Source organism: Pteropus medius, unplaced genomic scaffold, assembly GCF_902729225.1.
Source record: "Pteropus medius unplaced genomic scaffold, Ma_sr-lr_union100, whole genome shotgun sequence".
In the NCBI taxonomy this organism is placed as follows: domain Eukaryota; kingdom Metazoa; phylum Chordata; class Mammalia; order Chiroptera; family Pteropodidae; genus Pteropus; species Pteropus medius.
Window position 1 is genome coordinate 122,725 of NW_024353788.1, and position 27,672 is coordinate 150,396.

Sequence of the window (27,672 nt, forward strand, 5' to 3'; positions counted from 1 at the left end):
ACTCACCCGCGTCCGCTGCCCGGTTACCGAGCTGAGGCTGTGGGTCCCGGCAACATAAAGTGTTCACAATCTAAAAAGCCAGAAAGGAAGAGACCACTCCCCGCCCCGCCAGCCCACCCCTTTTACCAATTGTAACCGCTGGTGCCACCTAGCGCTAGGCTTTTTCTTTATTCCCAGTCTTAATTTACTCTTGGAAAAAGGATTAGATTTTAAATTAAAACCTCTGGTTAAAGCACACAACCATCCCCACCATCACCACCCAAAGGACAAAAACGAGACCCTCACAGGCCCCCAGAAAGAGACGTGGAGGGACACATCATCTTAGAAAAGCAAAGGCAAAGGGGAGAATACACAACTGTGATTTGTATGATGACAGACGGCAGACAAAGGTAGAGGATCAGAAAGAACCATGCCCAGGTAAAGTTCTATTTACCTTGTCCACTTACCCGAACCCAATTCAACTTTTCTTAGAGACTTTTGTTTTGTTTTGTTTTGATATCAGCCCAACGGAAATATTTCACAATAGGCATGGGGTTTTACAATTCACAAAATACTTTTGAAAATAAAGCCGCCATTCAGTCTTCAAAAACACCATTGCTATTCAGTCTTTACAGGTGAGGAAACAGGCCCAGCAATGTTGAGCCTTGCCAAAGCCCACGTCCTGCTGCACGGGGACCTGAACCAGACCCTTTGCTTTAAGTCACCACACTGGATGACTGGCAGATGCAGGTTTAAATCTCTGTGTTCCCAAGGTACCTGACACAGTGCTCCTCTGCCTTAGGGATAGACAATTCATGTTAGTGGACTGAAGAGTCTCCAGATAGCAGGCTGATGGGGAGGGTGGCAGGAAAAGCATGAGGTTGAAGCAGTCATGTACATTACCACCATCTTCAGACCAACATGTAAACAGGCTGGAGGAGGGGATAGAAAATATACTTCCCATTAACCATGAAGAAACTAAACTAGTCCTTCAAAAATGATAGGATCTGACCCTGCATGGCATAAACCTGCTTCACCTGCTTGCCCTTATCCCAGCCCTGGTTCCAAATCACTTTATTTAGAAAACTAGGCAGCTGGCCCCTGGACCATGGTTTGCCAATTTGATTTGATCCTCAAGTCTTGAAGGTCAGCAAAGAGATATAGGATGAATAGGGCATTTATTCATTCATTCAATGAGCATTAGACTCTAGGTCTGGAGAGAGGGATTGGGACAGACTCAGTTTTATTCATTTCTGCATGTCTCAACAGCACTCAGCACAACGCTTGCTTTGCAGTAGACACTCAGCTGAGTTAAAGGAGTTTATAATCAAAACAGAAGAGCAGCACTATAAGAAGTAATATGCAGGGCTAAGTCCTAAAATAGAGAAGCGACCAGGTAAGGGAAACTGATTCAAATCTGATGACAGAGACTGAAGTAGAGATGGTTGCAAGGGGGCTACACTCAGGTGGAACAAGGTATGAGATAGATGTTGAGGTCTAAGTGTGAAGAGAATGAGCTAGAGGAAGAAAGCTGAAGGAGAGCTGGGTATTGTGGGAACTTCTATATATGGAGTCTGGTTTGAAAGAACTAAAGGCTAAGAGGAAAAGGGAGAAGCCCACCTGGTTCTGATCTATATGGTTCCAAATACTGACACAAACCCTTGAGCTAATCACCAGACTAGTGACAAAAACCCTGGTGTGAAGTTTACCACCATTTGGGCAGATGTCTTTGAATCAATTTCCTGGTTCTCGGTCTGCAACCATTGCCTCAATCCTTTCTCATGAATAGGCAATAAATGGAAGACCTCCACCTCATTGTCACTATATAGCAAGCTGTGGTAAGTTCTCTACCACTAGAGCTCCATAAACCTTTGAGCTTCTGTTGGAAAGGGTAACTGAGAGGACATAACCACCAGTTGACCTGTCAGTAGGACCTAGGCAATCAGAGGCTCTTCATTCCCTCCCCTGTTCGTGAATGTATGTTCTGCCCATCATTCCCACACTAGGAGCTGTTTTAAGGACGTAGCCTTGAGAAAGTAAGATGTTGTTGAGACCACCTGGACTGAATATGTTACTGAACCCAATTAAGGCCTCTATGTAAACTGTTAAGATTTTTACAGGTGGGTCTGGAGATCCACTTGTCTTGCAACCACCCAAGACAAACCTTGTATGTAAGTTCCCTTGCTTATTAAACCCTCCTCCTACCAATCTGGAGTGGCCTGCCTCTCAATCTCAGTGCGTTATGCAAAACCCAAAATGGAAGCTGTCACTACTTGAATGCTGTCACTACTTGGTGGGCAGAACTCAAGGCCATTTTCATAACTCTCATCAATACTCCCCTTGATCAACCTTTCTATAATTTTACTCTTGGGCTGTTGCCAATGGCTTAGCTATTTGATCTGACACTTGAAAAACTAGACTCATTAGGCATCTCTCTTTGGAGCTTCAATCTGTGGAGATAAACCATAATTGCTAATCTAACCATCTGGGTCACTCAGGTGAATACCCACAGGAAGAGCTAGTTATCTGATGAGACTGACCGGAATCAAGCTGTTGATGGAGCCTATTTTGCGCAGATTTGCCTCCATTGCTGCCTGGATCCATCATACAAGACATGGCAAGAACTTCACTATTGCAGACTGTGCACAAAATAAAGGACTCAGTAAGATTTAGACTTGTGACTACTACCCAAAATTAACCTGTCTTACAGCGAGGGAGGCCACATAGCAAGGGGCATTGTTCACACCTACGCCTGGTAGATGAACTTCACTGGATCTCTGACCCTTTCTCAGGGATATCAGTGGTGCCTCACCACTGCTGACACTTTTTTTTAGGATACAGTGCTGTTATTCTACTCCAACTAGCCTAATCCAGCTACACCATTGTGGCTCTTGAAACTAATCTGTCATTTTCGGCTTTCCAGACTATTTTTAGTCTAACAATGGTGTGCCTCTTGACAATGGGTATCAATGGTAGGGTATCAATGGGCCTTTCATGGAAGGGTATTAAAAAACAAATTAAGTAAATAAATATATTTTAATACCTCAACTGAAATATAAGGACAAAAAAAGGTCGACTATGATTGTGTATGGACAGGATATAGGAAGGTATGTATACTGGTATAGTATCAGCCGTTTTTGTATTTTGGGTCTGGCTGTCTCAGACACAGCTGTTTCCAGCAGTTGACAAATGTCCTTTTCTCTTTCAACAAATATTTACTAAGGATGATATGTGCCAGATCTACAGAACAGGCCTATAGGTATAAAACCACAATGGAATAGAAATCTAACAATCCCCAGGATGAAGCTTGTAATAATGAACATACCACAACTTATATATTTTGGAGAACCTCTTACACACGTGCACCAGAAACACATTAAAGGAATGTTTACAGAAGTAGAAGAAAACAAAAGCTGGAAAGAATCCAAATGACATCAGCAAAACAGGTAATTAAGTTGTCGCATATTCATGTCATGAAAATGAACTACACTAGAAATATACATTTGCATTGTTGGTGTATCACTATGTAGATAATGTTAACGCCATGAGACTCAGTTTAATGAGAGAGCAAATGTAGAGAAGGGGTCTAAAGACTCAGCTCTGTAGCACTCCAACATTTAGAGACTGGGAAGATGAGGGGAAAAAAAAAACTACACTTCCACACATCAACATAAATGAATTCAAAAATATTAATGAGCAAAGTAAATCAGATAAAATATATTTCCATTTTTATTAAGGCTATAAACAGGCAACGATGAACAATTATGTCACTTAAGAATACAGCTGACCCTTGAACAACACAAGTTTGAACTGTATGGATAGACTTATACATGGATTTTTTTCAATAAATACATAAAGTTCTATAAATGTATTTTATGATTTTCTTAATAACATCTGTTCTCTATTGTAAGAATACAGTATATAAGACATACAACATACAAAATATGTGTTAATCAATTGTTTATGTTATTGGTAAGGCTTCCTCTGATCAACAGTAGGCTCTTAGTAGTTAAGTTTGTGGAGAGTCAAAAGTTATACATAAATTTTCTACACCTTGTGGGTCAGTGCCCCCAACCCCATACTATTCAAGGGTCAACTGTACATGCATAGATGATAAAAACTATAAAGAGATGACAATTATTACAAAATTCAGGATAGGGATTGCCTCTAAGGATAAGGGAGAAGGATGTGAGTGGGGAGAGCACATAAGGGCTCCTGGGGTGTAGTAATGTCCCATTGCTCAGCCTGAGCAGCAGATACCTGGCCATCTTTTACTGTTCTTCCAAATGTACATATACATTATCACTTGTATATTACATTTCACATTGAAAAGAAAAAAGAATTTAGGACCAAAAAAAAGCATTAAGTGTGACTTACTATTATGGTATCATTCACACATAGTACAAGAAAATGAAAAGGTGAATAGAGTTTATGAGGTGGAGATGATGGACTCAAGTTGGGCCAAACTGAGTCCCTTTAATCACAGACTTTTATTCTGAGCCATGTGAGATGTGAAATTGCCTTGAGATCATCAGTTTTTATGCAAGATTTGGAGGAGGAAAAGAGTGCAGCTGAACTCACCAATTTATATGTCCAGAACTGAAATCTTCATGGTAAACAATTACTAACAGTAATGCATTAGGTTACTTTTCAGTCCCACTCAACTCAAAGGGCTTATCACCCTAGTGATTTGGATTTCTAAGTCTTCTGCCTCTTGCATTCTGATGATCCACATCTTTGAAAGGTATAAAATCTAAAGCTGAGACATGGTGATGGAAGACCAAAGAACAGACAGGACAAGAGTATCCATGAGGCAAATCAGGTGGGTAGGAATGAGATTCTGGTATATGTCCTGGTCAAATTCTAGAATGAGCAAAGAGAGGGCCAGTTCCTGAACCCAATTTAAGTAACTTCAGCCATCTCATTTCCACACAGAAGTCATCTACAGTATTTCTGAATTTCTTCCAGGAATTAGGGCACCTCTCAAATATAAAGGAAACTAAACTGATACTAATGTAAGATGAGCAGTAATCATACCTGCATATATTGTCAAAGACAGAAAACTGATTGTGGGACTGAAGTCTAGAAAACAAAGTATGTTTATCTAGTGCCATGCTCTACAATATGGCAGTCACTTGCCACATGTGGCAATTTAAAATTAATTTAAATTAAATAAAATAAAAAATTCAGTTCCTTAGTCACATTGGCCACATATCAAATGCTCAATAGCCACATGTGGGAAGTGGCCACTATATTGAAAAGCAAAAATATAGCACAGTTATATCATTGGAAGAGGTTCTATTGAATAGTGTTGATCCAGCAATATCCTGGGTAAAGGGTATCCTGTTAGTACAGAAGGGTAGGCATCAGGAATATCACAAATTAAGTATATTCCTTAGGGCATCCAGTTTTCATTTCTCTGATTCTCTATTCACCTACTCTGAACCTCTCCCTTCCCAACTTTCTGGTATTTGAAAAGAAAATGAACTGAATGGAAAACAATAAATTTCATTCTGCTTGGGGATTAAAAGTCTCACTAAATTCATAAATTTGCTTTCTGATTTATCAGTTAGTGTTGGACAACATCTATTTTAGAGAAGGTGAGTGAATCTACCTCTGAGTAGATTCAAACATTGGAAACATCTTAAGTAGGTGATAGAAAATGACAAAATACGGAGTTGGAAGAAACATGAGACTACTACACTCCCTTCTCTGACCTTATTCCTCCTTACCCTGCTCACGTAGGCCAGGTTAGGTGACTCGCTTCTGTACAACTCCTCTGCCATAATCCTTACCACATTTTGTTACTTGTTTAGAGAATGATCTATGCCATTAGTTATAACCTATTCAAGAGCAGGGACTTCTCTTTATTCACTCCCAGTAACTAACAATGCTTGGCACATAGGAGGTTCTCAGAATTAAGCTTCTCATACAAATAAATTGCACAGTGCACGTTAAACTTTCAGGGCATGGTTAATAGTTCCCTGATAAAAGTATGAATGGGAAATGAAAGATCACATACTTACCTATAGCAATCTCATCAAGACAGCCTTCCAGAGTTGGGAGCAGAGGGATGGGAGAGACAGATGAGAACAATTCCTTATTCACTATCACTGCCCAAGCCAGGTCTTCCCAAGTGGGAAAACTAACATTTATGTAACATCTAATATATCTAATATATGCTAACACTTCACAGAAATCATAATCCTCCTATAAATGCTATGTAATGCTTTAATCTCACTTTACAGATGAGGAAACTGAACATCGAAGAAATAAGCAACTTAAATACAAGGCAACTAAAAATAGCTAAGCTAGTTTTCAAGTCCAGAACTATCTGGTATTTACGTATCTGATACAAATGGAGTTCACTGAACTCTGGGGAGAGATGAGAACTAGCATTAAAAAAATTAAAAGGGTTTGTTTAAGAGACATGATTTTATCATAAAAGCATTGAAATTTTACCAATCTTTTATTTTTCCTATTTGACTCCTCAAAAAGCGTGGCATAGCTAAGAATTTTCTTTGATATGGTTTTATAATTGTATTCTCTTCTTTATTTTGAGACTTTTCCATAAGAATATTCACTTTAACCTGACTTCCACTGTGTGGCTGGAAAAGTGGATATGCAATAACACTTTCAAACTCTTTTATCTCTTTGTTAACTCTCTCATGCTTCTCCTGTGTAGGTGGCTGGCTCTGGCCTTTTCTCAAGTCTTTCCTTGAGTCTTTGCTCTACAAGTTCTCTCCTAATCATGCATTCCTGATGATCTTTAATTTGTATGTTGTCTCTCATTTACCTGTTTTCCTCTCTGTGCCTTCTGGACACTGTGCTCTTCCGGCACAATTTTTGGGATTGTTGTTTCACTATGGGACCATAGTAATTGTTTAAACATTTTCTTCTTAAATTCTCTGACCTGTCCTGCTCGATATATGTGCCTCTCTATGTGTTTCATCTCTATCAGGTACCAAATAGTACTATTTTTGTCTCTCTATGCTTTGGGTTGTTTTTCCCTCCAACTTCTTCTTGATTGCATTGCCTGTGTCTTGTTCTTTCATCATTTCCACTAATCTTTTATTATAGTAAGACTCCGCTTTGGCAAGCCAGTAGTCAAGAGAAAGATCTTGCTCCCTACAAAGTGATTCATATTCTTCCCGATATTTTTGAGTTATCAGTTGTCTTGCTGCTTTTGTATACATGCCACCTAGATTCTGTCAGAGTGAGGCACAGAGTTTTATAAGGTGACCATCATTTTATTTTGAACATTTAAACAGGAGCTTACCTGAGCTTACCAAGAAAAGATGTGTGGTCTTTTATTTACTTTGGTGTAAGAACTGTGATTTTACTCTCATCATTCCTAGATGAGCCAGTGAGCTGTGAAAGTTGATGTACCCACCACCAAAATCAATAACTAGCTTTTTAAAAATAGAGTGTTGGGAGTTTTCAAAATAATACCTCGTTTTGCAAGTACAGATAACATTTGCCGGTGTAGACACACTACTGGAGAGTGTAGCTTCAGCAGAAGAATTTTAAACCTAACAATCCTTCTCTTAGTAGTTCCAAACTATGATGTGAAGATAATTTATTTACCAATATTTTTTTTCTCCAGTGGAGACTGCTGACCTGAAGCAGTCCTAGGGTCTCTAGATGCTTTAGCCCAGATCAATCTGAAAGATAAATAAGCAAAGGCAGATTAGAATGTGGGAAGTGTCAGAACATATCTCATATACTATTTCCCCCATGGGAAACCACTGCATTCCTGCGGTGGAGAACAAAGATTTTTTTTTTTTTTTTTTTTTAAATAAGAACATATCCTTTCACATAAATTAAAAGCATACTTCTCTGGTGGACTCAATGCAAACCATTCTGAATCTTTTATCAGGGATTTGGACAAGGGAGAGACAGGTTTCTTGGTGAAGTGTTGCTCAAGCACATCTATGTCAGATTGCTCAGTCTCCCAGCCCCCTCTGCTTTCTGAGATAATTCTAGGCTGCAGTGTTATCTGTTCATTCTCTTTCTGCAGTTTCTTGATCTGGGCCCTCTCTGCTTCTATCAGCACATATAGCATCTCTGCCTTCTAATCTTTTGTTCTGAAATTCTGTTCCTCCTTATATTGCCATTCATCCTTCAACTTTAAATCCATTATGAAGCCATTCTCTGTTCAACACCTTATGATGGGAATTTGCGCTTACTCTGGGTTTATTTATAGTACAGGCTGACGGCAACACAAATGAAGACTACCAACTTTTTATGTCACCCCTGGTCCAATCTGAGTTTGCTATGAGGTCATATTTAAACCACTGAAGATGCCTGGCATTTCATCTCTATGTCTTTTTTAAATACTATTTATGATTAAGAGCATGGGCTTTGAAGCTTGACAGTGCTGTTTGAAACCTAATTCCACCATTTCGCAGATGTGTGACTCAGGGCAAGCAACTTAATCTCTCTATATCAGTTTCCTTATCTATAAAATGAGATATAAGACAAAATTCTACCTCTTGGGATAATAAAGAAAATGTGAATTAAAGAGCTTGGCACAATGCTTGAGATCTGGTAAGTTATCAATAAATGCCGGTTGTCTATCCTCCACAGGTCAAGCCCCTCTCTATAAAGTCTTTCTAGTTTACTCTGTGTAACAGTGATTTTGCCTTCTTCTGAACACTTAACATTTTTTATTTCTATAACTCATTTGAAAATCAATCATGGTTTACAGATATCAATCATATCTGTATTCATATATCACTTAAATTTTTGATGCTGAATTTAAATTCACAAACTGGAATTATAATTTATATCAACAAATAAAATGATGTATCTATATTATCAAAGGGATCTGATAGCAAATATTGGATCTCACTGACCTCTTACGTACATTTTTATCTGCCTATGTATACCTATTTTGAGATTTTAAAATGACTTTTATTTCTCAGTACATAGCATCTAGCACAGTACTTAACATTAGACTTTTTGATCCCAAGTTCTCATAATTAATGATTTAATTGATTATCTTTATCGTATAATATCTGAGCATCTTTCTCTTATATTCCCTATAACACTGCATCTATTTTTTATTCAAATATTTACCAGTCTTCCTTGATTGCATAAGGATATTTGTTTCATATGCCTGTCCCTGGTTCTCATATTTTGTCCTATTAGTGTGCTTTCATTATATTATAATTATTCATTTGTATTTTTTTAAGGTCAGAGAAGTTTTCAACTTTGCAGCCCAAGCCTCATCTCAAAGACTAACATAGGTGCTTAATAAATACTAACTGAACAGATTGTGAGCTTTTGTTGGAAAAGGGCCATGCCTTATAACGCTTATGTTCCTTTACTGCTTTAGGACAGAATTCAACTCATGGTGGATCTTCAATGAAAAGGTAAAGTTGGTGGGGGAAGAGGGCTAATTTCAAATTCCATTTTCAAAGGAGACAGACACACAAAGAAGTGAGAATAAAAATTGCCTACCATCATAGACTCTGTAACAGACCTCCCCTTTGTAAGACAGACAAAACACCCAGGTAAATCAAATTATGGGACTCTCGCTCTCTGGTAGCTTGCTCAGAGTTCTAACCCCTTCACTATTGTGTCTCTCCATTACTGCAGAGAAAGGAAGACCAGAGCCTTTCTCAAGGAGACCACATCTTTTATCTTTCAGAGGAGAAAACAGTGACAGTTCCAGAACTTTTATATGTAAGGAGCTTAGTAAAGCCATCTGGTTGGGTGGGGATGAAAGGGCCGGGAGGAAACTAGGAAACATCCAGGAGCGGTCCCTTCATGGCAACGTTCTACTTTAGACTGTACTAACAGATGACTGAAAATAGATTTTCTAAAGATATTTGTCCTCGTGTTTTATAAAAGATTTGGGAGATGTCAACTGTCCGCCTTATAGATGATGATGATTTCGAGTTGGTTGGACGGGAGGCGAGGGACGAGGTGAAAGGGCTGCAAATGAAAGCCAAACTCGACCTAAGTCCTATGAAATCCTACCCGTTTGCTCCCTTGACCAATGCTAGCATCTAAGATCTCTTCTGTATCGCCACCTCCAAAGTCCTGAGCCTGTTCCCAAGTGTCCAATTTCATCACTGCTTTCTTTCGTTCCCAGGGACGAAGCATTCCTTCTCCGCTTTTACCCTCACCACTTCCTTCCCCTTAAGAAGCCGACTCACCCCTTCCAAAGGCCCAGAAGACCTCAAAACACACGAGCCAGACTGGTTTTGTAGAAAGCCCTCGTTTGGCCAGCGAGGCCCAAGGAGCGTTAGAACTGGAACTCCCAAAATGCTTAGCTTTCTAACTACCGCGCAGCCGCAAAAGGGAAATACTGGCTCAAGAACGGCGGGGATTGTAGTTCTCTATTCCGAATAAATTAATATTTCGAAGGTTAGTACGAATTTCGGAGGTACGCCCTTCCCCCGCCCCGCACTGGGCCTCTGTAAGATGGAAGACCAAGAAAATAAACATCGCAGCTCGGAGTCCTGAGGGGAAAAGTAGCGGAAGGCACAGCATTGAGTACCCGTCTTCCTATCCAAAGTCGCAGAGCCAAGCTAAAGGCGGCGCTGCCATCCTTCAGCGAGGTTCTTCTCCTTCTCTTAAGGTTCTCGGGATCTTGTTTGCGATTAATTATGACGTCACAGTGAACCGTGAGCCGGAACGCGTTGACGCTCTAGCCCGTCTCGCGCTCGCTGCCTCTCTATCCCTCCAGAGCTGGCGCTCTAGCCAGCGGAGTTGGCTGGCTCTTCTCACCTGGCCCAGGAAAACCCTAAAGTCCAGTGGTACTCGACTGGGGCTGGGAATTCCAGACGTTCGGGCTCCTTGGTTGCAGCGGAACGAGACGTGGGTGGGAGGAGGTCCAGTAATAACAAGAATGACCCCTGAGTGGGGAGGAGGCTACCCTCTTTTGTTAATAAACTTCTCTTTCTCCTTCTCAGCCCTCGACCACCTGTCTGTCATGGACCTCGCTGGCACCGGCTCCAGTTTTCAGTCGGACCTGGATTTCTGTCCGGATTGCGGCTCCGTCCTGCCTCTGCCAGGGACTCAGGATACAGTCACCTGTACTCGCTGTGGTTTCTCCATCAACGTGAGAGGTAAGGGGCTTCTACGCAGCGGCCCGGGCTGTAGACCCAGCATGGGAAGGTTGGAGGCTTGAGGACCTCCAAATTGGTTCTATCGGTGGGGGACTCTAAAGCAGGACCTCAGGCACGTAGTAATTTTCGTCTCTGGACCAAACTTGAAGGGAATTTGTAAGGCCACCTGGCCTAACTGAGAGGGAGTTGCGGGCGTCAGCTCCCTCCGCTTGTTTGTACAACCAGTTCTCACTGCCTGTGCAGACTTCGAAGGGAAGGTTGTGAAGACTTCATTTGTGTTCCACAAACTGGGGACAGCCATGCCTATGTCGATGGAGGGAGGACCTGAATTCCAGGGACCCGTGGTAGGTTAATGACATCAAGGTTGGGCCCCTATAGGGAGGGTAGGAAATATATGAGGGGTGATTGCTGAGATCTGGAGAGTTTTGTACCCACTTTCAAGAGAAAAGAGGGGCCTTTAGAGCAGCAATGTCCGAGGAGTGTTATAGCCTGCTTCCTGTGGGAAGTAGGGAAATATAACTAGGTCTCCCTAACCCACCAGTTGCTTCCCAGGTTGACAGGCGCTGCTCTCGATGTGGTCATGAGGGAATGGCATACCACACCAGACAGATGCGCTCGGCGGATGAAGGGCAGACTGTCTTCTACACCTGTACCAACTGCAAGTGTGTATCCTTCCCCTTGCCCTTTCTCAGTCTATTTGCTAACTAAACAAATCCAGGGATTTACTTCTTGTACTGAATAAACAGTTGTTTCTTTTGGTCCCATCCATTTCTGTAAGTTCAGGTAATAGATTTGTGGTTGTTTATATTTCTAAAAATTATACTTATCTTTTTATTAGCCAGTGAAGTAAACTTTTTAAAATATTTAAAAGGAAATGAAAAATACAGAAGGCAAGTATTGCTTAGTGTTCAGCATGTTGTATTGGAATCTTCCACTGCACTCAAGTTGTACTTTTGGGAGAATTAGCTGTGCATGATTTAAAGAACATGGGCTCTCTGAATGGTATTTATAAACTCCTCTTTGTCTCTGGTGTTCTGCATTTTCACTACACTTTATCAAGATGTGGCTTTCTTTCATTTATCCTGTTTAGGATTTGGACTTTTTGAAACTGAAGATTGATTTTTCTTTTATTCACATCATCTTTAGAAAATCATCAGCCATTATCTCATTGAATATTGCTTTCCTCCCATGTTCTCAATGCTCACATTCTGGAACTCTAATTATAATTAGCTATTTATTAGACTACTTATCCTCAGTTTCTCTCACCCTGCCTCTCATATTTCCATTTCTATCTATGCTGCTTTGGGTAATTTCTCCAGGTCTCTCTTCCAGGTCACTGAGGTTTTTTTTGTTATTTTACGTTAAAAAATTTTTTAGAGTTCTACTTTATCACTTTTCTAATCTCATTTTTAATAATTCCCAATTCCTTAATCATATTTTAAATTGCTCCTTTTATCCTTAAAGTATATATTACATTTAAATATATTAAACATGGTTATTTATATTGTCTGATAATTTCAATACCCAGTTTTTGAGAGTCTGATGCTGCTGTACATGATTTCTGCTCTCATGGTGCCTTTTTCTTTGTTTTGTGATTTTTGACTGTAAGTTCAGTTTGTTTGTTTTTGAATGAGAATTCTTTGAGGCCTCAGGTGAAATCGGCATTTGTGTTTCCTGTTCAGGTGTCTTGAGGCACTACCAAGCCAGAATCACTTTAAATAAATTCTTGGCTCCAGGTTTTTTTTGACTACATAGGTAGTATGAATTTGGGTTGCAAATCGATGTAAGGGCCAGCTTATGGTTAGAAAATCTCAGGGGAGATATTTTCCTTCCTCTACCGAGATAAATTCCCCTCTATAGAGGTGGAATTTTTTTTTTTTTTCTTATTTACTTTTACACAGAGGGGGAGGTCCCAAATTTATGCAGAGTATCTCCTATCAGATACTGTAGCTTTGTCTCTGGTTCCTCCATGTCAGAACAGCAAGGGGCACCACAATAGCAGGGGCATCAGTTTTAACTTACTTGTTTAGTTTCCTGGTTTTACATTATTTTACTCTCTACTTTTTTGCCATGTCATCAATGGATTAAAAATATTCATTAGATATATCTTTTGAGAGTATTTTTCCCAGTCTTACCTATTTAACTTTTTTTAAATGAGCAGTTTTCAATTTTTACTAGGTCTAGTTTATCTCTCCCCGCCTCTTTTATGGCTAGTGCTTTTTGTGTCCAAAAAGTCTTTGCATACTTCAAGGTCGTAATTCATTAGATATATTTTTAATCCCAGCATTTTTAGTTGGCTCGAAGTTGGAGGATTGTTTAGGGGAGCTAGTCCTTCCAGTGTCAATAAATAAAAGTCTTTCCTTGATTATTTGAATATTTCATCTTACACTGCTAGAACATTTTCCTTTGGTCAAATATAACAAAGAAATCCTTTCTTCCTCCATAGGTTCCAGGAGAAGGAAGACTCTTAATTTTTTTTTCTGGATGACTCAACAATCCTTCCCTCTCCTCTTCCTTTGAAGGTGATGGACATTGGTTCTTAGATCTCTTGTCCATCCACTGGTTGCAGTATTTTGCTCCCAGAAGAGAAGCATCTCTTCATCATGTGAAGATTACTATTGTCCCCAGGGTACTCCTATTTCAGTTGAGTTTTCCTATTAAAGTTATATTTTTCTGTAAGACCTAGACATATGTATGTTATTTATACTGTCTTGCTCCAAAAGGAATTTAAATGAGCTTATATTGTTCTTTCAACAAATATATCAGTAACAAAGAGTATAAATTAGTACAAGAAAGAAAAAGGAAAAAAAAAAAGACAAAAAATGGAGCCAGAAATGAGGCTAATATAAAAAAAAGCAACTGTAAGTATTTCCTCACTATCTAAATCTATTTGGTTCCTGAGTGTAGGGAAACAAAAAGTGGATGTTTGGAGAGATTCAACAAAAAATTTACCCAGACCTATTTGATACGTTAAGTTTGAACAACTAAAAATCTGATACTAAGGGATATCAGTATGTACTTACTACAGGTGGACATTTGGAAATTGCTTTTTTGTTGCTCTTGAGATAAATGTGATATATAATTTATTGTAACATGTAGAAAAAAGTAAAAATTATCGGGAATTCCACTCCACAGAGATGTTTTTCTTTTAATGGGCTATAATATATATGCTGAGTTGTACCTTACTTTTTTCACTTTGAACCAAAAACTTAAAAGGGAAATAAGTATATAGTCCAGGCACAATAAACATATTCAAATTTTCACAGATGACATTTACATCTACGTTAATATCCCAATGTCTTAATATTTTTGTTAGTCCTAAGCATGCCAGGCTTTCCCACAACACTGGGAGCTAAAAGGCAGGGTCTAAGTGTTTCATGCGCTTCCATCTTCAAGGCCTAGTACAATGACAGGGAAAAAATCTAAGTTGAACACGCATCAGGTGCCCCGTTCGAACACTTGCCGGCACAGGGCGAGTACTAGAACCCAGGTTCTTAATCAAGTGTGTTTCCAACTGCTCCTAGATCCCCTTCCCGTAATTCCCATAAGGAAACAGAATAGACCATTGTCGGATCACTATTGCTTTAGTAGCCTCGTCCTCCCACCCATCCAGGGGATGGGAGGGAATGGGCTCAGCAACAAGATGTATGAACCAAAGTGCGGCACCCAGTCTACAACGCCGAATCCGCCTCTCCCCTTCGGTACCGCCCCCTCCTGCTTGAAGTGCTCGTGCCTGCGGCTCTTGACTTCCCTCCGTCCACCACCGCAGTGACGCCTCTTACGCCAAGTTTTTTGTCTCCTCGCTGCGCCTGCGCACTATTACATTACGACGGAACTAATCTGGCGACGCCTGCGCTTTGACGCATTTAGTGTCGGGGAAGGGAAGTGGTACTACCACAGCCTGCGTCACACCCGGAAGTAGAGAGCCGGAAGTGGGGTTGGACAGGTTATCCCAAGGGGTGGGGAAGCGGAGGCCTAGGACGAGGGGGAAAGAGGAAGTGGAGGATCCTGGCTACTATTCTGAATCCGATACCGATTTTCTTAGACCCTGGAGACACAGAACAAGGGAAGGGTGTCTCATCCCCCTTCATCCCTTCCTCCCTTTCCTCAGCCTTAGCCATGGCCGAGGCAGGGGCCGGGTTGAGTGAGACCGTCACTGAGACAACGGTTACCGTGACAACCGAGCCCGTGAGAAAGGCGGGGGGCGGTGCTGTTTAGGGATCTGGGATATACTGGGAGGGAGGGGATAGGGCTTCGGAGAGTTGCCGGAGGGGCTAGGCTTGAGGATATGGGAGGAGTGGGTTTGAATATCGGAGTTCAGAGAATCGCAAGGTCTTGGGATATTTGGAGTGGCAGAGATGGTGCTGAAGGCTTATCAAGCCACATGTAATAGAGTTAGGACGTAGGCGATGCTGTTTGGGGTAGTGAAGTGTATAATTAATGAAAGAATGGTAACCTGGGGATTAAGGAGCAAGGGAGGTTCTGGGGGCAAATGAAGGGCTGTGTAAGAAAGCATGGTTGGAGGCCAGCTGTAGGGGAATTTGATGGGAAGAGTACTCATCAATAAATATTTGTCGAAGGGGTGAATGTAAAGAAGCAGAGAGAAAGGAAGCAAAAGGATGAAAATAATATTTTGAAAAATCAGATGAGATGTAAATAGAGAAAAAAGCATTTTTGTAAAAACAGGTTGTTTTCAAAAGGAGATGGTTGTATTGAGCTTAATTACACCTGGATTAAGGGAGATTAGAATAATAGTTACCAGAGATTCCATTATGCTAGGGAATAGGTGGATAAGAGGTAGGGCTTGAGGATGAGAGAGGTGAGAATGGAGTTTTCTTTAATGGTAAAAAGAATAGGGGGTTTGGAAAAATAGAGATCATAGATTAGGCATCAAGACTGAGAAAATAATTTTCATGTATTAGTACCCCAAGGAGGAAGACGGAGAAACAGTGAGGGTTATACTTTCCTTTGAAGATTTGCTGGGACATTCCCTAGGTTATGAATTGTGTCTTCTCTGTGTACTAGTGGTAATCAAGAATAGGAAATACTATTTCATGATTCCTCAAGGAGGTCAAAGACCTGTTTAATTTCATCTTTTCCCAGCACTCAACTCTTCTGGTGTTATGTCTGTGATACTGATTGAACTGGGATAGGGCAGGTAGTAGGGCCCTGGATGGGAGTGGGAATGGTCAATAGGAAAGGACTACATAGGTATGCCCATCCCTATTAACCTTCCAGGAGAACCGGAGCCTAACCATCAAACTTCGGAAACGGAAGCCAGAGAAAAAGGTGGAATGGACAAGTGATACTGTGGACAATGAACATATGGGGCGCCGCTCATCAAAATGTGAGTAATTGTTGGCCCACAGTAACCCTGGAGTTCTGGCGCCCATCTTCATACCTTTTACCTTCATCTACATCTTAAGATGCTCACAATGCCTTGGTGGTTCTCTGGCATCAGGGAGAGGAGGTTAAAGTTAGAGGGGAAAGAGGTAGGGAGGGGCTCAAATTGGAATGTGCCAATGCTTGAAGGCAGGAGCTATCAGAGGTGGGAGAAGTGGAGCTTTGGATTCCTGGCTCTCTAAAAAGACAAGGGAATTGAATGTCTGAGTCCCAGAGGGGGGAGCTGGGGAAGCTGGATCCTGCAAGGTAGGAGACAATGGTGGAAGTAGGAATTTTTACTGAGATCCAGTGGGAATGGAACTGACTCTACATCTTATTCTTCCTCCTTTTTAACTGGGCTCCTCCTTCCAAATCCAGGCTGCTGTATTTATGAGAAACCTCGGGCCTTTGGCGAGAGCTCCACAGAGAGCGATGAGGAGGAAGAGGAGGGCTGTGGTCATACACACTGTGTACGGGGCCACCGAAAAGGACGGAGTCGTGCAACCCCAGGACCCAGCCCCACCACCCCTCCCCAGCCTCCTGACCCCTCCCAGCCCCCTCCAGGGCCAATGCAGCACTAAATTCCTCTCTCCCCCACCATTCCTGTGTCTGTCTGGCCCTGAATGTGTTCATGTGGCTTTTTTGGGACTAAACCCATGGTTTGATCCCATCTCCAGCCCCCCTCCTCTCCTCTTCTCTGCCTGATAGAAGGAGAGGAGGGTGGACAGAGATCCTGGAATTCTGACTTGCTGCTATTCTTGAACTCAGGCTTCTGGGTTCCCCCAGCTCTCATTTTTCTTTCCAATACCCATCATCCTGTCCAGGGATCCAGGCATCTTGGTCTCCGTATCTTTCTTTTGTTCTCACTGCCAAACTGGCTGTCCTGGGACCCAGTTATCTTGGCCCCTTGCACTCTCTACTTGAGTCTCAAACATTTAAATTGGGTTTCCAGCAGCCCCAGCTTTTACTGCCAGGGTCCCAGTCAGATTCCAGGCAATCTTGCCTCCGCTATGCTTGTGAATCCTGGTTAGAGCTCTTCCACTGATGTGATTATATAGTCATAACTCTTAGTCCTTGCCTGTGGTATGTGAGGTGTTATGGGAGGGCTCCCGGCCCTCCCCTTCCCCTCCTGCTCACTCCCTTCATGCCTTCAAGAGGAGCTAGGAGAGAGAGGTGTTTGTCATTCTCACCTTTAATGGAAAATGAAAAAAGAAGTAGTCATGTCCACTCTCCTCAGCCTTCTCATGTGATCTAGGATTTCTGACAAAGCTGGCTTCAAGAGTGGTCACTTAGAACCAACTATCTCCTCAGCCTTTGGTCTTCCAGCTTCAGAGACAGATCCAAATTCATCCCAGGGGCCAGGTCCCTGGGAGAGGAAGGAAAGGGAGCAAAGAGATGGGGGTACATCCCCTACACTATATTCTTACCCCTTCCTTCCTAGGCTTTGATGTCCCTGCCAGTCCAGATGTACAGCTCTCTTGGCCCTCTCCACCCCTTACTGGGATCTGAATATCATTTTTCAGGTTTCTTGCCATGCACAGTTGCAGAGATTGGTCAAATCCATACCACCTTGGAGATCTCATTTATTGCCACAGATGTACAAAATAAATAACCCAACATCACAAAACGTGTTAAATACGGGCCCATTTATACATATGGGGAAAGATGTGAGACTATACACAAGGATGAATTTGGGGTGCCTGGGCCCAGGTTGAGAAAAGGTAGCACCACTGGTTCCTTACTGTGAGTATGTGCAGCAGGTAGTTTAAAGAAAGTTCTTAATGGGAAAAGACTGTGAACATGGAAAGCAGTCACAGTGGGGTAGGATCCTCATTCCTCCAAAACAAAAAACAAAAATGATATTAACTTTCTTAGAGAGCCCCAAGGCCCAGGCCAGAGTCAGGCCTCTTGTTTTTTAGGAGGAGGGCCTTGTTTCTCCAGCAACATGAGAGTGGACAGGGCCAAAAGCCCTGTGGGGAAGGCTCTGGACCCTTCTTTGAGACTAGGAGAAGCAGAGTAGGAGGTAAATATTTGACTAGCAGGGACTCTGTGTAGTATACATGGGCAATTTGCCAATTCCAGTGGGGCACAGCCTGTTTTCCAACTCAGACCTGGAACAGTTAGGAGGTTCTGGGGTAGCTGGGGAGCAGCTCCCAAGAGGGAGGAGCCGGAATGGATTCGGCTTTGGGAGTGGATGTGGAAACTGGAGGCCAGTTGCGGTCTTCCTATTTGGGAGGAAAGAGACAATGTAGGTGGGTGGGGTGTACTTATCAATGCTCTGGCTGCTGGCTTGTACATGATCCCTGGAATGAGTAGGGATTTCCGATACCAAAAGGAAGCAGCCTCACTGTGAGCCAAACGAGAAAGTTGTAGGCAATGTTCTCAGCCTTCGGCTGGCACGATGCGCAGCCGGGCACGGGGGTCTCGGATGCAGAGCAGCGGGAAGACGCGCTCCCCCAGGGGACCAGGCGCCTGGAAGGCGAAGAGCAGGTCAAGCGAGTGGCCATCGTAGAAAGCCACTCGGCCTCGCTCCCAGTCCAAGTCCACGCGAATCCGCCGTGGTGGGGGCCCGGCGCCCCCCAGCGGGGTGAGTTCTGGTGCCGTGAGTGCCCACAAGCGGCCGCCGCGGCCCTCCAAGGCCCACACGGCGCCCGCGGGGCACAGCCCTACACGGCCCTTGCGTCGCACGGACTCTCCAGCCGCGCCCAAGGCATAGTGACTCTCCCAGTCGTCCTCATTCTCAGAAGAGTCTCCGCAGGAGGCAGCACCCACAGTCTCCACCTCCCAGCAGTGGCGGCCAGCCCGGAAGCCCTGTGCGCCCAGCACAGCTGGGAGCTGATCGAAGCGATCTGGGCTGTCAGAGGGCACAGGTGTCTCTGGTGGGGCCAGTCGGACGCTGCGGCAGTCGGCAGAGATGAGCAGGCGGGGGTGTGCGGTGCCAGGGTCCAGGGTTAGGTCGGCTGAGGAGAGCAAGACAGAGAGAACCTAGTGAGGGGTTTTGGAGTCACAGGTAGGCTAGGACAGAGAATATGCAGCATAGGGCACTTCAGAGGCTGGAAAGGGCAGTGAGACCAAAGGAAATGAAGGCATATGAAGGGTAGGCCTGAGCAAGACCCACCCTGTGCACTAAAGTGCCACTTACTTCTGAAGAGTTGGACTTGGAAAAGGACTGGCTGGCCCAGAGCAGGGGGTACAGCCTGGAGATCAAAGGAGATTGCCTGGTTTGTGGGGTTGGGGAACACTAAGGCAGATTGGATGTAGAGGGAGGAGTGAGAACTGATACCTCAATCTGTAGTATCTGGGGTGGGGCATGGGAGCTGGGTCAGCAGGATGGGGAAGGTGGATCTAAACAGAAAGACTGATACCAGACAGGAACCCCAAGTGTCAGAGGGGAGGAGCACAGGGAGGAATCCTAGGTATCCTGAGAAACCAGCCCACTCACAGGAATAGCTTGAGAGAGGACAGGCCTATTTCTATAGGTAGAGTGGGGCAGAATTGGAGAGAAGGTGATGATAGTCAAAGGAACCAGAAAGAAAAAAATTGGCCTTGTATATATGGGGTACTTTGTGTGTATGGGGTACCCTGAGGAAAGATTTCTGGATTAGGGGTGCTAGAAGCAATCTGAGTTGAGTGGGATGGTGGGTGACCAAGAAGGTGGAACATCTCTAGACAGTTTAAAGAAGGGTGGATAACAGCCTTGGGAGTGATTGGGAAAGGAACTCCCCAGAAGATGCAGAGAAGGCCCAGAGTCCCAGGGACAAGGAGATGCAGAACTCCTTAGATCCTTCTGGAGGGGAGTGACGAAAAGTGGTGAAAGCAGAGATTCCCAAGACCTCCAGGGGTCTGTTTTGTGAGAGTATGAAAAGGTAAGAGGGGAGAAGGGTGGAATATGAGGAATTGAGGATAAGCATTCTTATGCGTTGAATTCTATTTTCTCTCAAAAAGATACGTTGAAGTACCCCAATACCTCAGAATGTGACCTTATTTGGAAATAGTCTTTACAAAGGTAATCAAGTAAAAATGAGGTCATTAGTGTGGGCTCTAGTCCAATATGACTGGTGTCCTTATAAAAAGGGGAAATTTGGACCTAGACACATGTGCAGAAAGAATATGATGTGAAGACTCATGGAGAATACCAAGTACAGGCCAAGGAACGTCAGAAGCTACCAGAAGCTAGGAGAAAGTCATGAAACAGATTCTCAGCCCTCAGAAGGAACCAAAACTGCCAACATCTTGACTTCTACTTCCAGAACTGTGGGACAAAAAAAAAAAATTTCTGTTGTGATGCTTTGCTGCAGCATTCCTAGGAAACTAATATGGACATCAAAAAGGATGTGATTATATTTGAGAAAGAAAAGGGAGCAAGCCTAAAACACTCTCATTCAGTCCCCTCCTTTCTGCCCTCCTTACCTGTCAGTCTGTGAAGCATATTTTTGACCACTGGGTAATCTTCAGGGAGATCGTCCTCTGAATTCGATGACTTGGGTGTTGGGGCATCCAATCTGGACAGATGAGGGAGCAGAGTCAGGAAATCAGTAAATACCCTATGCCCTGTGATGTCCCCTCTCCTACCCCAGTCACATCTCTGAAGCAGGAAGGGGTAAAGCCACAGCCAGAAAACCTGTCTGTGAGTGGGTACAAAGATGTGAGCCAGTGAGAAGGTGATGGATATAGCGGCTTGTAGTGGAAAGGAAGGAATAGTAAAAATGGAACTCACCTTTTCCATGTCTTCTTCATATCCTGGGGTGGGCAGAAGAAAACATGGATGTAACCTCTGAGCTTCATACTGTGGGGACGAGCCCTCCCCTTCCCATTCAGGTAATCTGGGTCTGAGTTAATTAGCCCCCTCCTCCATCTCTCAGCATTAGCTCCTCTTTATCCTCTGTGCTCTCTATTCCTCTCAGTCTCCTCATCTTTTCATGCCACTTCCTCTCACTCCATCGGCCCTTTCATTTCATTCTCCTAACTCCACCAGGCGCTGTCCTTTCCTTCCTCATTATCCACAGGATCTCAGTTCCCAGCCTCATTCCTTGGCATTTCTTGACCCCGAGTCCTTACCTTTCTCTGCTGCCCCCACAACCCCATTCTCTGTCTCAGTGACCCCTATCCTTATCCACCTTCCTGAGGGTGTTTCCCAAATAAACATCCCCTTCCCCTTTCATCACAAGTACTCAGAGCCCTTGGGCTAAGGGTTGGTATATAAAAGCCTTATAATAATGCTGCTTCACCTTTTGCCTTAAAAGCCCAGTGGCGTTTATTGAGCCCTACCCTGGTCAAGGAGGCAACTGGGCTTGGATGAGTCCCAGGAAGCTTAACAGATCTGCAGGGTACCCTGGGAGCCAGGAGATGCTCCCCCTCCATGTAGGAGGATTCCTCTTTCTCCCTTCCCTGTCCAGCGGGGATTGACTGGAGCAGACCAGTATGGTGGTGAAGGGGAAAGAGGAAAGGCAATTTGTCTAATTATGCCAATTATACTTAGATTAATTGTGTTTATGTAGACTTCAAAGGGAGGTAACCAAGACCCCAGACGGCATGGCTGCTGGGGAGAAGCCAGTCAGGAATCCATGATGCATGGGGGTACGACAATGGAATGGAATTGGTTGATGGCCAAGGATTTGAGGCCCAAGAAGGATGCAGGCGGGTTTGGTGGGTGCTAAGGCTGAGAAGGAGAGGAGAGCGAGAGGCCCCAGGGACTATATATACTCCAGGACTTCACCTCCACCTCTCTCCGGCCCTGCCTCATCGCTATCTCAGGCCCCAAGAGGAGCCCAGGACAACAATAACAACATTCAGCTCTAGGGCCAGAGCCCAGGGACCAACCCCGCTTTTTAGATCTGCTACCCTCTCCCTTCCTCTCCCCTTTAGACAGCCCCCTCCTTATGCGCCACTCCACTACAGATTTTTCTCCTCTCTCCCTCGGGCTTCCCCGCCCCCTCGCCCCCATGCTGCCAGTTCACGATCTCCCCCACCATCCTCATAGGTCCCCACTTTCCCTCACACCAGTCATCTTCTCCTTCCCCTCGGTTCTTCTCCTCCTGGAGCTTAACGACACCCCTCCCTATACTCCCGCAGAGACTGCGCTCTTCGCAAAGTCTCCAAAGGGCCCTCACACCGTCCAGTGCCCAAACCCCGTCTCTGCTCCAAGCTCTCTCACAGGACTCAGGCATCTGTCCAGCTCCACCCCTCTGGGCAAAGCGTCAACTCCTTCCCACTGTCCTTCTCGGCACTTTTCACTTCACTTTGAGCACTCGGGGTCAGCCCCCGCTCCCCAAGCCCCACTGCCGCTGCCCGCCACCCACCCCACTTTCTTTGCTTTTCTCTCCTCAACTCCATCCTTTGCCCCAACTGCCATAAGGGCCCTGGCTCAGGAGGTACCATTTCTCGCTTCTCCAGGGAACCCATGAATCTCCCCGGTCCACCAACAGCTGCGGACCCGTGAAGCACACCCCGGCCTCACCTCTCCTAGCGGGTCCAGGCTGCCCATGGTAGGAATGCGGCCCCCTCGGCGTCTCCCAGTGCGGGCCCCTGGTTCAGCCAGCTTCTCTCGCAGCCCGCGGCTGATCCGCACCTCCACCGCCAGCCGCACGTTAGACCTCAGGCTGCGGCGGGGGCACGGCAGGCCGCAGCAGGGGCAAGCGGTGGGGGACGCCTCGGTGCCGGTCTTCGGCGGGGTCCCCCAGCGGCGGGCCAGGCATGCGCGGCAGAAGCTGTGCTCACACGCCAGGAGCACTGGGTCCTCAAAGGGCCCCCCGCATAGCGGGCACGTCGCCAGCTGCTCCAGACGCTCCACCAACCCCGGGCCCAGCTCAGTCGCTTCCATGGGAAGCCAGCGTCTAGGCGCCGTTTCTTCCGCGACCACCGCGACCGCCTTCGAGCGCGCAGAGTTGCTGCTTGCTGAGTTGAAGCCCCTCTCTCCGTCTTCCGCATTAACTTTCTGACACTTTTCTGCCCCTTTCCTGGAATTGCCTATCTTGTCAACCAGTCTCAGTCTCTGCCAATCGCCCCACCACGTCAGGCTTTATAGGGAGGAGGAGGCCCCTGTGAGAGGTAAACATCAGGCCTTGCGTAACACCTCATCTGGTTCTCCCGCGTCTGGAGTAAGGTTTGGGGGAGGAGGGAGGGAGGAAAAGGACATCTAGGTCCTTGAGCCAGAGCGGTGGTCACTAGGAGACGCGGGGCAAGGTAGCCATGTGTGGGGAGAGTAGCCCCGTCACCCCCTGAAGAGCCGGAATGTTATCTCCCCCCTTGGCCTGTGGTGTGCCAGGTGGGCAGGGTGCCCAGGCTCACTTTTGGCATGTGCGCCCACATCGCCAGAGTGTGAGTCATTCCAGGTGGCTGGCACACCTACATCTGGGGGCTGGGGCCGGAAGCACGGATCCTGGTTTATGTGGCTTTGGCAGGCCTCTGAGTGTTGGTGTGTGGCTGTCATTACAGATGCCTGTCTCTTTCCACCTTCCTGCCTTACCTATTAAGGGCTTAAGGATCCTCTGAAGCTTTGGGGTAAGGAGTGGGGAGCAGGCACCCACAATCCTGCCTCAAGGATTTGAACTCAGCTCTACCTCTGGCTGGCTCCCAGGGCCTCTCTTGTTACTTTCTTCCTATGTCCCTCTAGTTCTTTCTCTCTATTTTCCCCTGCGTATGTTTTTATTTTCACTTTTCTCTCCTTTGGCATATACCCACGGGTTATCTACTTCAACTCTTTCGGTAAACTGAGGCCCAGAGAACTGGCATTGCCAAGGTCACACATCAAGGGAATGACCAGAAAAGCGGAGCCCTACCCAGGAGCCCTTCTAATTTGTACCCTTGCTGTGACTCCACCCCACCTCTTTTTTTTTTTTTAAATTTCAGATCCCTAGAATTCTCTTCTGCTTTCTGATTTTTCTTCTTGATCTTTCCTTGTGCCCTCTTTCCTCACCTCCATCTACCCTGTCTCCTCTCTCCTTCCCTCTCCTCTTCCCTCCTCTCCTCTCTTCCTCCCTGCTCCCTCTTCTTTCTAGCTCTTCTACCTCTCTCAAACTAGGCCTGTCTGTCTGGATATCCTTGGGGGTTTGTGAGTAAGTAAACATCCAGATGTCTACAATTATGATCACAAACACTGTTGTGCAAACATGCGTGTGCATCCATCAATGTCCAAATGCCCAAAAGTACTCAGACATTCATATTATGCAAACATCACAGAGATGCCCCAATACTCTCATATACAATGACTATCATAGGGACAAACATCCAGTATTATTTAGGGACAGATAGACAAACTCAAAGAAAACATGCAAAGAGATACTCTGTCATTAGTTTTATTGTCAATAAGAACAACAGTACAACAGCAGTATGTCTTTATGGAACAGCAGCACTATATTACACTTCTCCTCCAAGCATCCTTCTCCCCCTTCCATACTTATCAGGGAGACATTCAAATACTATCCCCTAATAAACAAACTAACAAATAGACATATGTACACTCATCTTGAAACAAACCTCCAAGCACAATGCTCATATAACGCACAGCTGCCCAAGTAAAAGACTACAAATACAACCAAAACCTGTTTTGTAAAAGATAGGCTTCTATGTTATGTTAGGTAGAATAATAGTCTCCCCAAAGATGTCCATATCCTAATTTCTGGAATATATGAATATGTAATCTTATAAGGCAAAGGGGAATTAAGTTTGCCGATGGAATTAAGGTTGCTAATTAGCTGAGTTTAAAGTAGGGAAATTATTCCAGATTATCCAAGTGAGGATAGTATAATCACAAGAGTGCTTAAAAGTGAAAGACGAAAGCAGAAGAGGACAACCAGATAAATAGAAACATGTGAAGTACTCGGCAGACATTGCTGGCTTTGAAGACTGAGGAAGGGAATGTGAGCAAAGGAAGTGGGCAGCCTCTAGAAGCTGTAAAAAGTAAAGGAACGGATTCTCTATTAGAGCCTCCAGAAGGAACTCAGCCCTGCTGATATCTTGATTTTAGACCAGTAAGACTCATTTCAGACTTCTGACCTCCAGAACTGTAAGAAATGTGCGTTGCTTCACACATTTCAAACCTAAGTTTGTGATAATTTGGGACAGCAGTAAATAAGAAACTAATACACAGGCTTTCCCTTCTCCCTCAGTCTCTGGCTCTTTGGAACTATCCGCACTTGTCTCTGTTTGTCCCTTCCAATTTGTCTGGATTTCTCTGAATTTCTTTGCCTCTCTGGGTCTTCTCTATCTTCTTTTGTCTCTTTTGTATTGCTTTATTTTTTTGGCTCCACCTCCAGACAAAGGCCTACAAGACATTAGGTTCTTTCTGGATCTGGGTCTAGAGTATTGCAGAAATGCCTCTGGGTCTCTTCAATTGTCATCAATCCAAGGGTCTTGCTATGGCCCTCAAGGTCTTGTCAGTGGTTCTTATCCTTGGTTGCACATTAGAATTGTCTGGGGGAACACTTAAACTCCCAATGCCCAGGAGACACCTCAGATCAATTAAATAGAATCTCTGGGGACGCATCCCAGGCAACAGGAGTTTTAAAAGCTCTCCAATGTCTACCTAAGGGGAACCCACTGTCTTACATAACGAGGTATACAAGTAGACCTGCCCCTTCCCATTTCACTCCTATGCTTTAGCCATAGTGCTTTATATTTTATGTTCCTTGAGCATGCCAAGGCTGATATTGCTGTGGGGCCGTCACGCTCACTGTTCCTTCTGCTCTTCCTGCCCTTCTCCCTCCAGAGCTTTACATGGCTGTCTCCATCTTCTCATTCAACTCAAAGGTAACATATTCGGAGAGGATTTCTTTCATCATCATACCTCAAGTAGTTTCCTTTATTACTATCTGAAATGATCTCTTTATCTGTTTTGATCTGTTTCTATCCAATAGAAGGAAACTCTATAGGAAAAAGAACCTAGCCTTCATGTTCACTGCTGCTTTCCCTGAACCTGGAAAACTGCCTAGCACACAGTAGGTCTGAATAAATATATACCCAGTCATTAAATCGCCCATCACCACATGGGCAAAGTGAAAAGCTCCTTTGATTGACTCTGCTTAGACCTTCTAGATGCCAGACAAAGATATTCTTACCCTTCTCAATCAATAGTCATTCCTCACTCACAGATGCCAGACGCAGTTCTGGAATATGCTTGTGTGATATGAGACATGACATTTAGTCTGATTAAAGAGCTTATAGTTTAGTTGTCATTTGCCTTCTAAAACTAGGTGATGATGATTCCTACTAACGATGCTTCAGCTCAGCCTTTATGCCATGGTTACTAGAGTTCACACCTGATGATTCTAGGACATGTAGTACAGAGAAAAGACATCTGGAGACAGATGCTGCCAGCAAATGTCTCACTTCTCAAAACTTTCTCCTCTGCTCTCCAGAATCCCTAACAATGCTATACTTGATCTTCTAATCCCCTTTGGATTCATTCTCTCTCCAGAGAGCATGATGGGTGGAGGAGATTTTTGGTGTGTGTTGGCTTGGCTTGGTTTGCTTCAGTTGACCTTGACTGGATCCTGCCTCTCTGTTAGCACCATATCTTTTTAATAGCTATGCCTCCCACATATCTATTACCACTCCTTACCAACACCTTCCTGGATATCTACTGGTGGTGTTGTAGAATGTTGTAGCTCCATACCCATGCATGGCCCTGGGGAATGCTAGAGGTGGGATAGGCCTTAGCCCTTTCTCTCCTTTCTTTTTCTACTCTCTTTTTGTTTATTCTTCAGTCTATCTCCCCTCCAGATCAGTAACATCTCCATCCTTTTGAAGAGTCCACAAATCTTTAGGAGACTTCAAGGGGGAGAGATAGTTACAAAGAGCTGTATGGGAGAATGATGAGAAGACAGTCATGGTCCCCACCCTTAGGGAATGTGATAAGGCAGGTAAAGTGTATCCATCATCAACCAAAATCTGTCATTACCAAATTGTAAAGATGCTAAAGTGAGAAGAGGGGAGAAGAGGATGTTGAGAGGATTCTGTTGAAAGATTAAAGAATGCATGGGAATTACTTCAGGAAGTCTTCCTAGAGGAGATGACTTGTAAATGAAGGGTGGGTTGGGTTGAGTGAAAGAGATTAAAAAAAAAAAAAAGTCTGAACAAGGAATTTGAAGCATCTTTGGGGAGAAAACTGGAAGAGGGGAGAAAAAGGTGAGATGGGTAAGAAGCACAAATGAAGGAGACCAAATTCTTTCTCAATTCCCACTTACTATGCCCCTTTCTAAAGATTTTCTTCAATCTTGATTGCTTCTATAAT

At 44.2% G+C, this 27,672-nt stretch overlaps 4 protein-coding genes across 16 annotated transcripts in view; 2 read left to right on the plus strand and 2 right to left on the minus strand.

Moving 5' to 3' along the window:
- ZFP57 (ZFP57 zinc finger protein) overlaps positions 1 to 10,592 on the minus strand; it is a 16,821-nt gene extending 6,229 nt beyond the window's left edge. The window contains exons 1-3 of one of the 5 annotated variants that reach the window (XM_039851101.1): positions 10,146 to 10,285; positions 7,567 to 7,643; positions 6,006 to 6,029 (exon numbers count right to left, since the gene is read on the minus strand). The gene's annotated coding sequence lies outside the window, so the exon portion shown is untranslated. Of the gene's footprint in view, positions 1 to 6; positions 110 to 6,005; positions 6,030 to 7,566; positions 7,644 to 10,145; positions 10,286 to 10,489 lie in introns of those variants that run through there. The other 4 variants (XM_039851102.1, XM_039851100.1, XM_039851103.1 and 1 more) reach the window with 4 other exon arrangements.
- On the plus strand, positions 10,222 to 13,876 carry POLR1H (RNA polymerase I subunit H). 7 transcript variants are annotated; one of them, XM_039851133.1, is made up of 5 exons: positions 10,222 to 10,356; positions 10,905 to 11,060; positions 11,286 to 11,404; positions 11,602 to 11,722; positions 13,507 to 13,745. In XM_039851133.1, the coding sequence occupies exons 2-5, from the start codon at positions 10,925 to 10,927 to the stop codon at positions 13,578 to 13,580; spliced, it is 450 nt and encodes a 149-aa protein (XP_039707067.1). In that variant the 5' UTR covers positions 10,222 to 10,356; positions 10,905 to 10,924; the 3' UTR covers positions 13,581 to 13,745. The 7 variants fall into 7 exon arrangements, with proteins under 7 accessions (XP_039707067.1, XP_039707066.1, XP_039707068.1 ...); XM_039851132.1 differs by lacking the exon at positions 10,222 to 10,356 and adding an exon at positions 10,428 to 10,570; XM_039851134.1 differs by lacking the exon at positions 10,222 to 10,356 and adding an exon at positions 10,612 to 10,748 and having other exon boundaries at positions 11,613 to 11,722; positions 13,507 to 13,876.
- A 1,097-nt stretch (positions 13,877 to 14,973) lies between these two features.
- On the plus strand, positions 14,974 to 18,069 carry PPP1R11 (protein phosphatase 1 regulatory inhibitor subunit 11). 3 transcript variants are annotated; one of them, XM_039851137.1, is made up of 3 exons: positions 14,974 to 15,248; positions 16,299 to 16,407; positions 16,821 to 18,069. In XM_039851137.1, exons 1-3 carry the CDS (start codon positions 15,180 to 15,182, stop codon positions 17,021 to 17,023), a joined length of 381 nt encoding a protein of 126 aa, XP_039707071.1. In that variant the 5' UTR covers positions 14,974 to 15,179; the 3' UTR covers positions 17,024 to 18,069. The 3 variants fall into 3 exon arrangements, with proteins under 3 accessions (XP_039707071.1, XP_039707072.1, XP_039707073.1); XM_039851138.1 differs by lacking the exon at positions 14,974 to 15,248 and adding an exon at positions 15,299 to 15,511; XM_039851139.1 differs by lacking the exon at positions 14,974 to 15,248 and adding an exon at positions 15,523 to 15,879.
- Positions 17,097 to 23,687, minus strand: RNF39 (ring finger protein 39). The gene is made up of 4 exons (XM_039851117.1): positions 22,900 to 23,687; positions 21,160 to 21,182; positions 20,853 to 20,944; positions 17,097 to 19,402 (listed from the first exon to the last, which is right to left on the minus strand). The coding sequence occupies exons 1-4, from the start codon at positions 23,260 to 23,262 to the stop codon at positions 18,825 to 18,827; spliced, it is 1,056 nt and encodes a 351-aa protein (XP_039707051.1). The 5' UTR covers positions 23,263 to 23,687; the 3' UTR covers positions 17,097 to 18,824.
- Between the last annotated feature and the right edge of the window lie 3,985 nt (positions 23,688 to 27,672).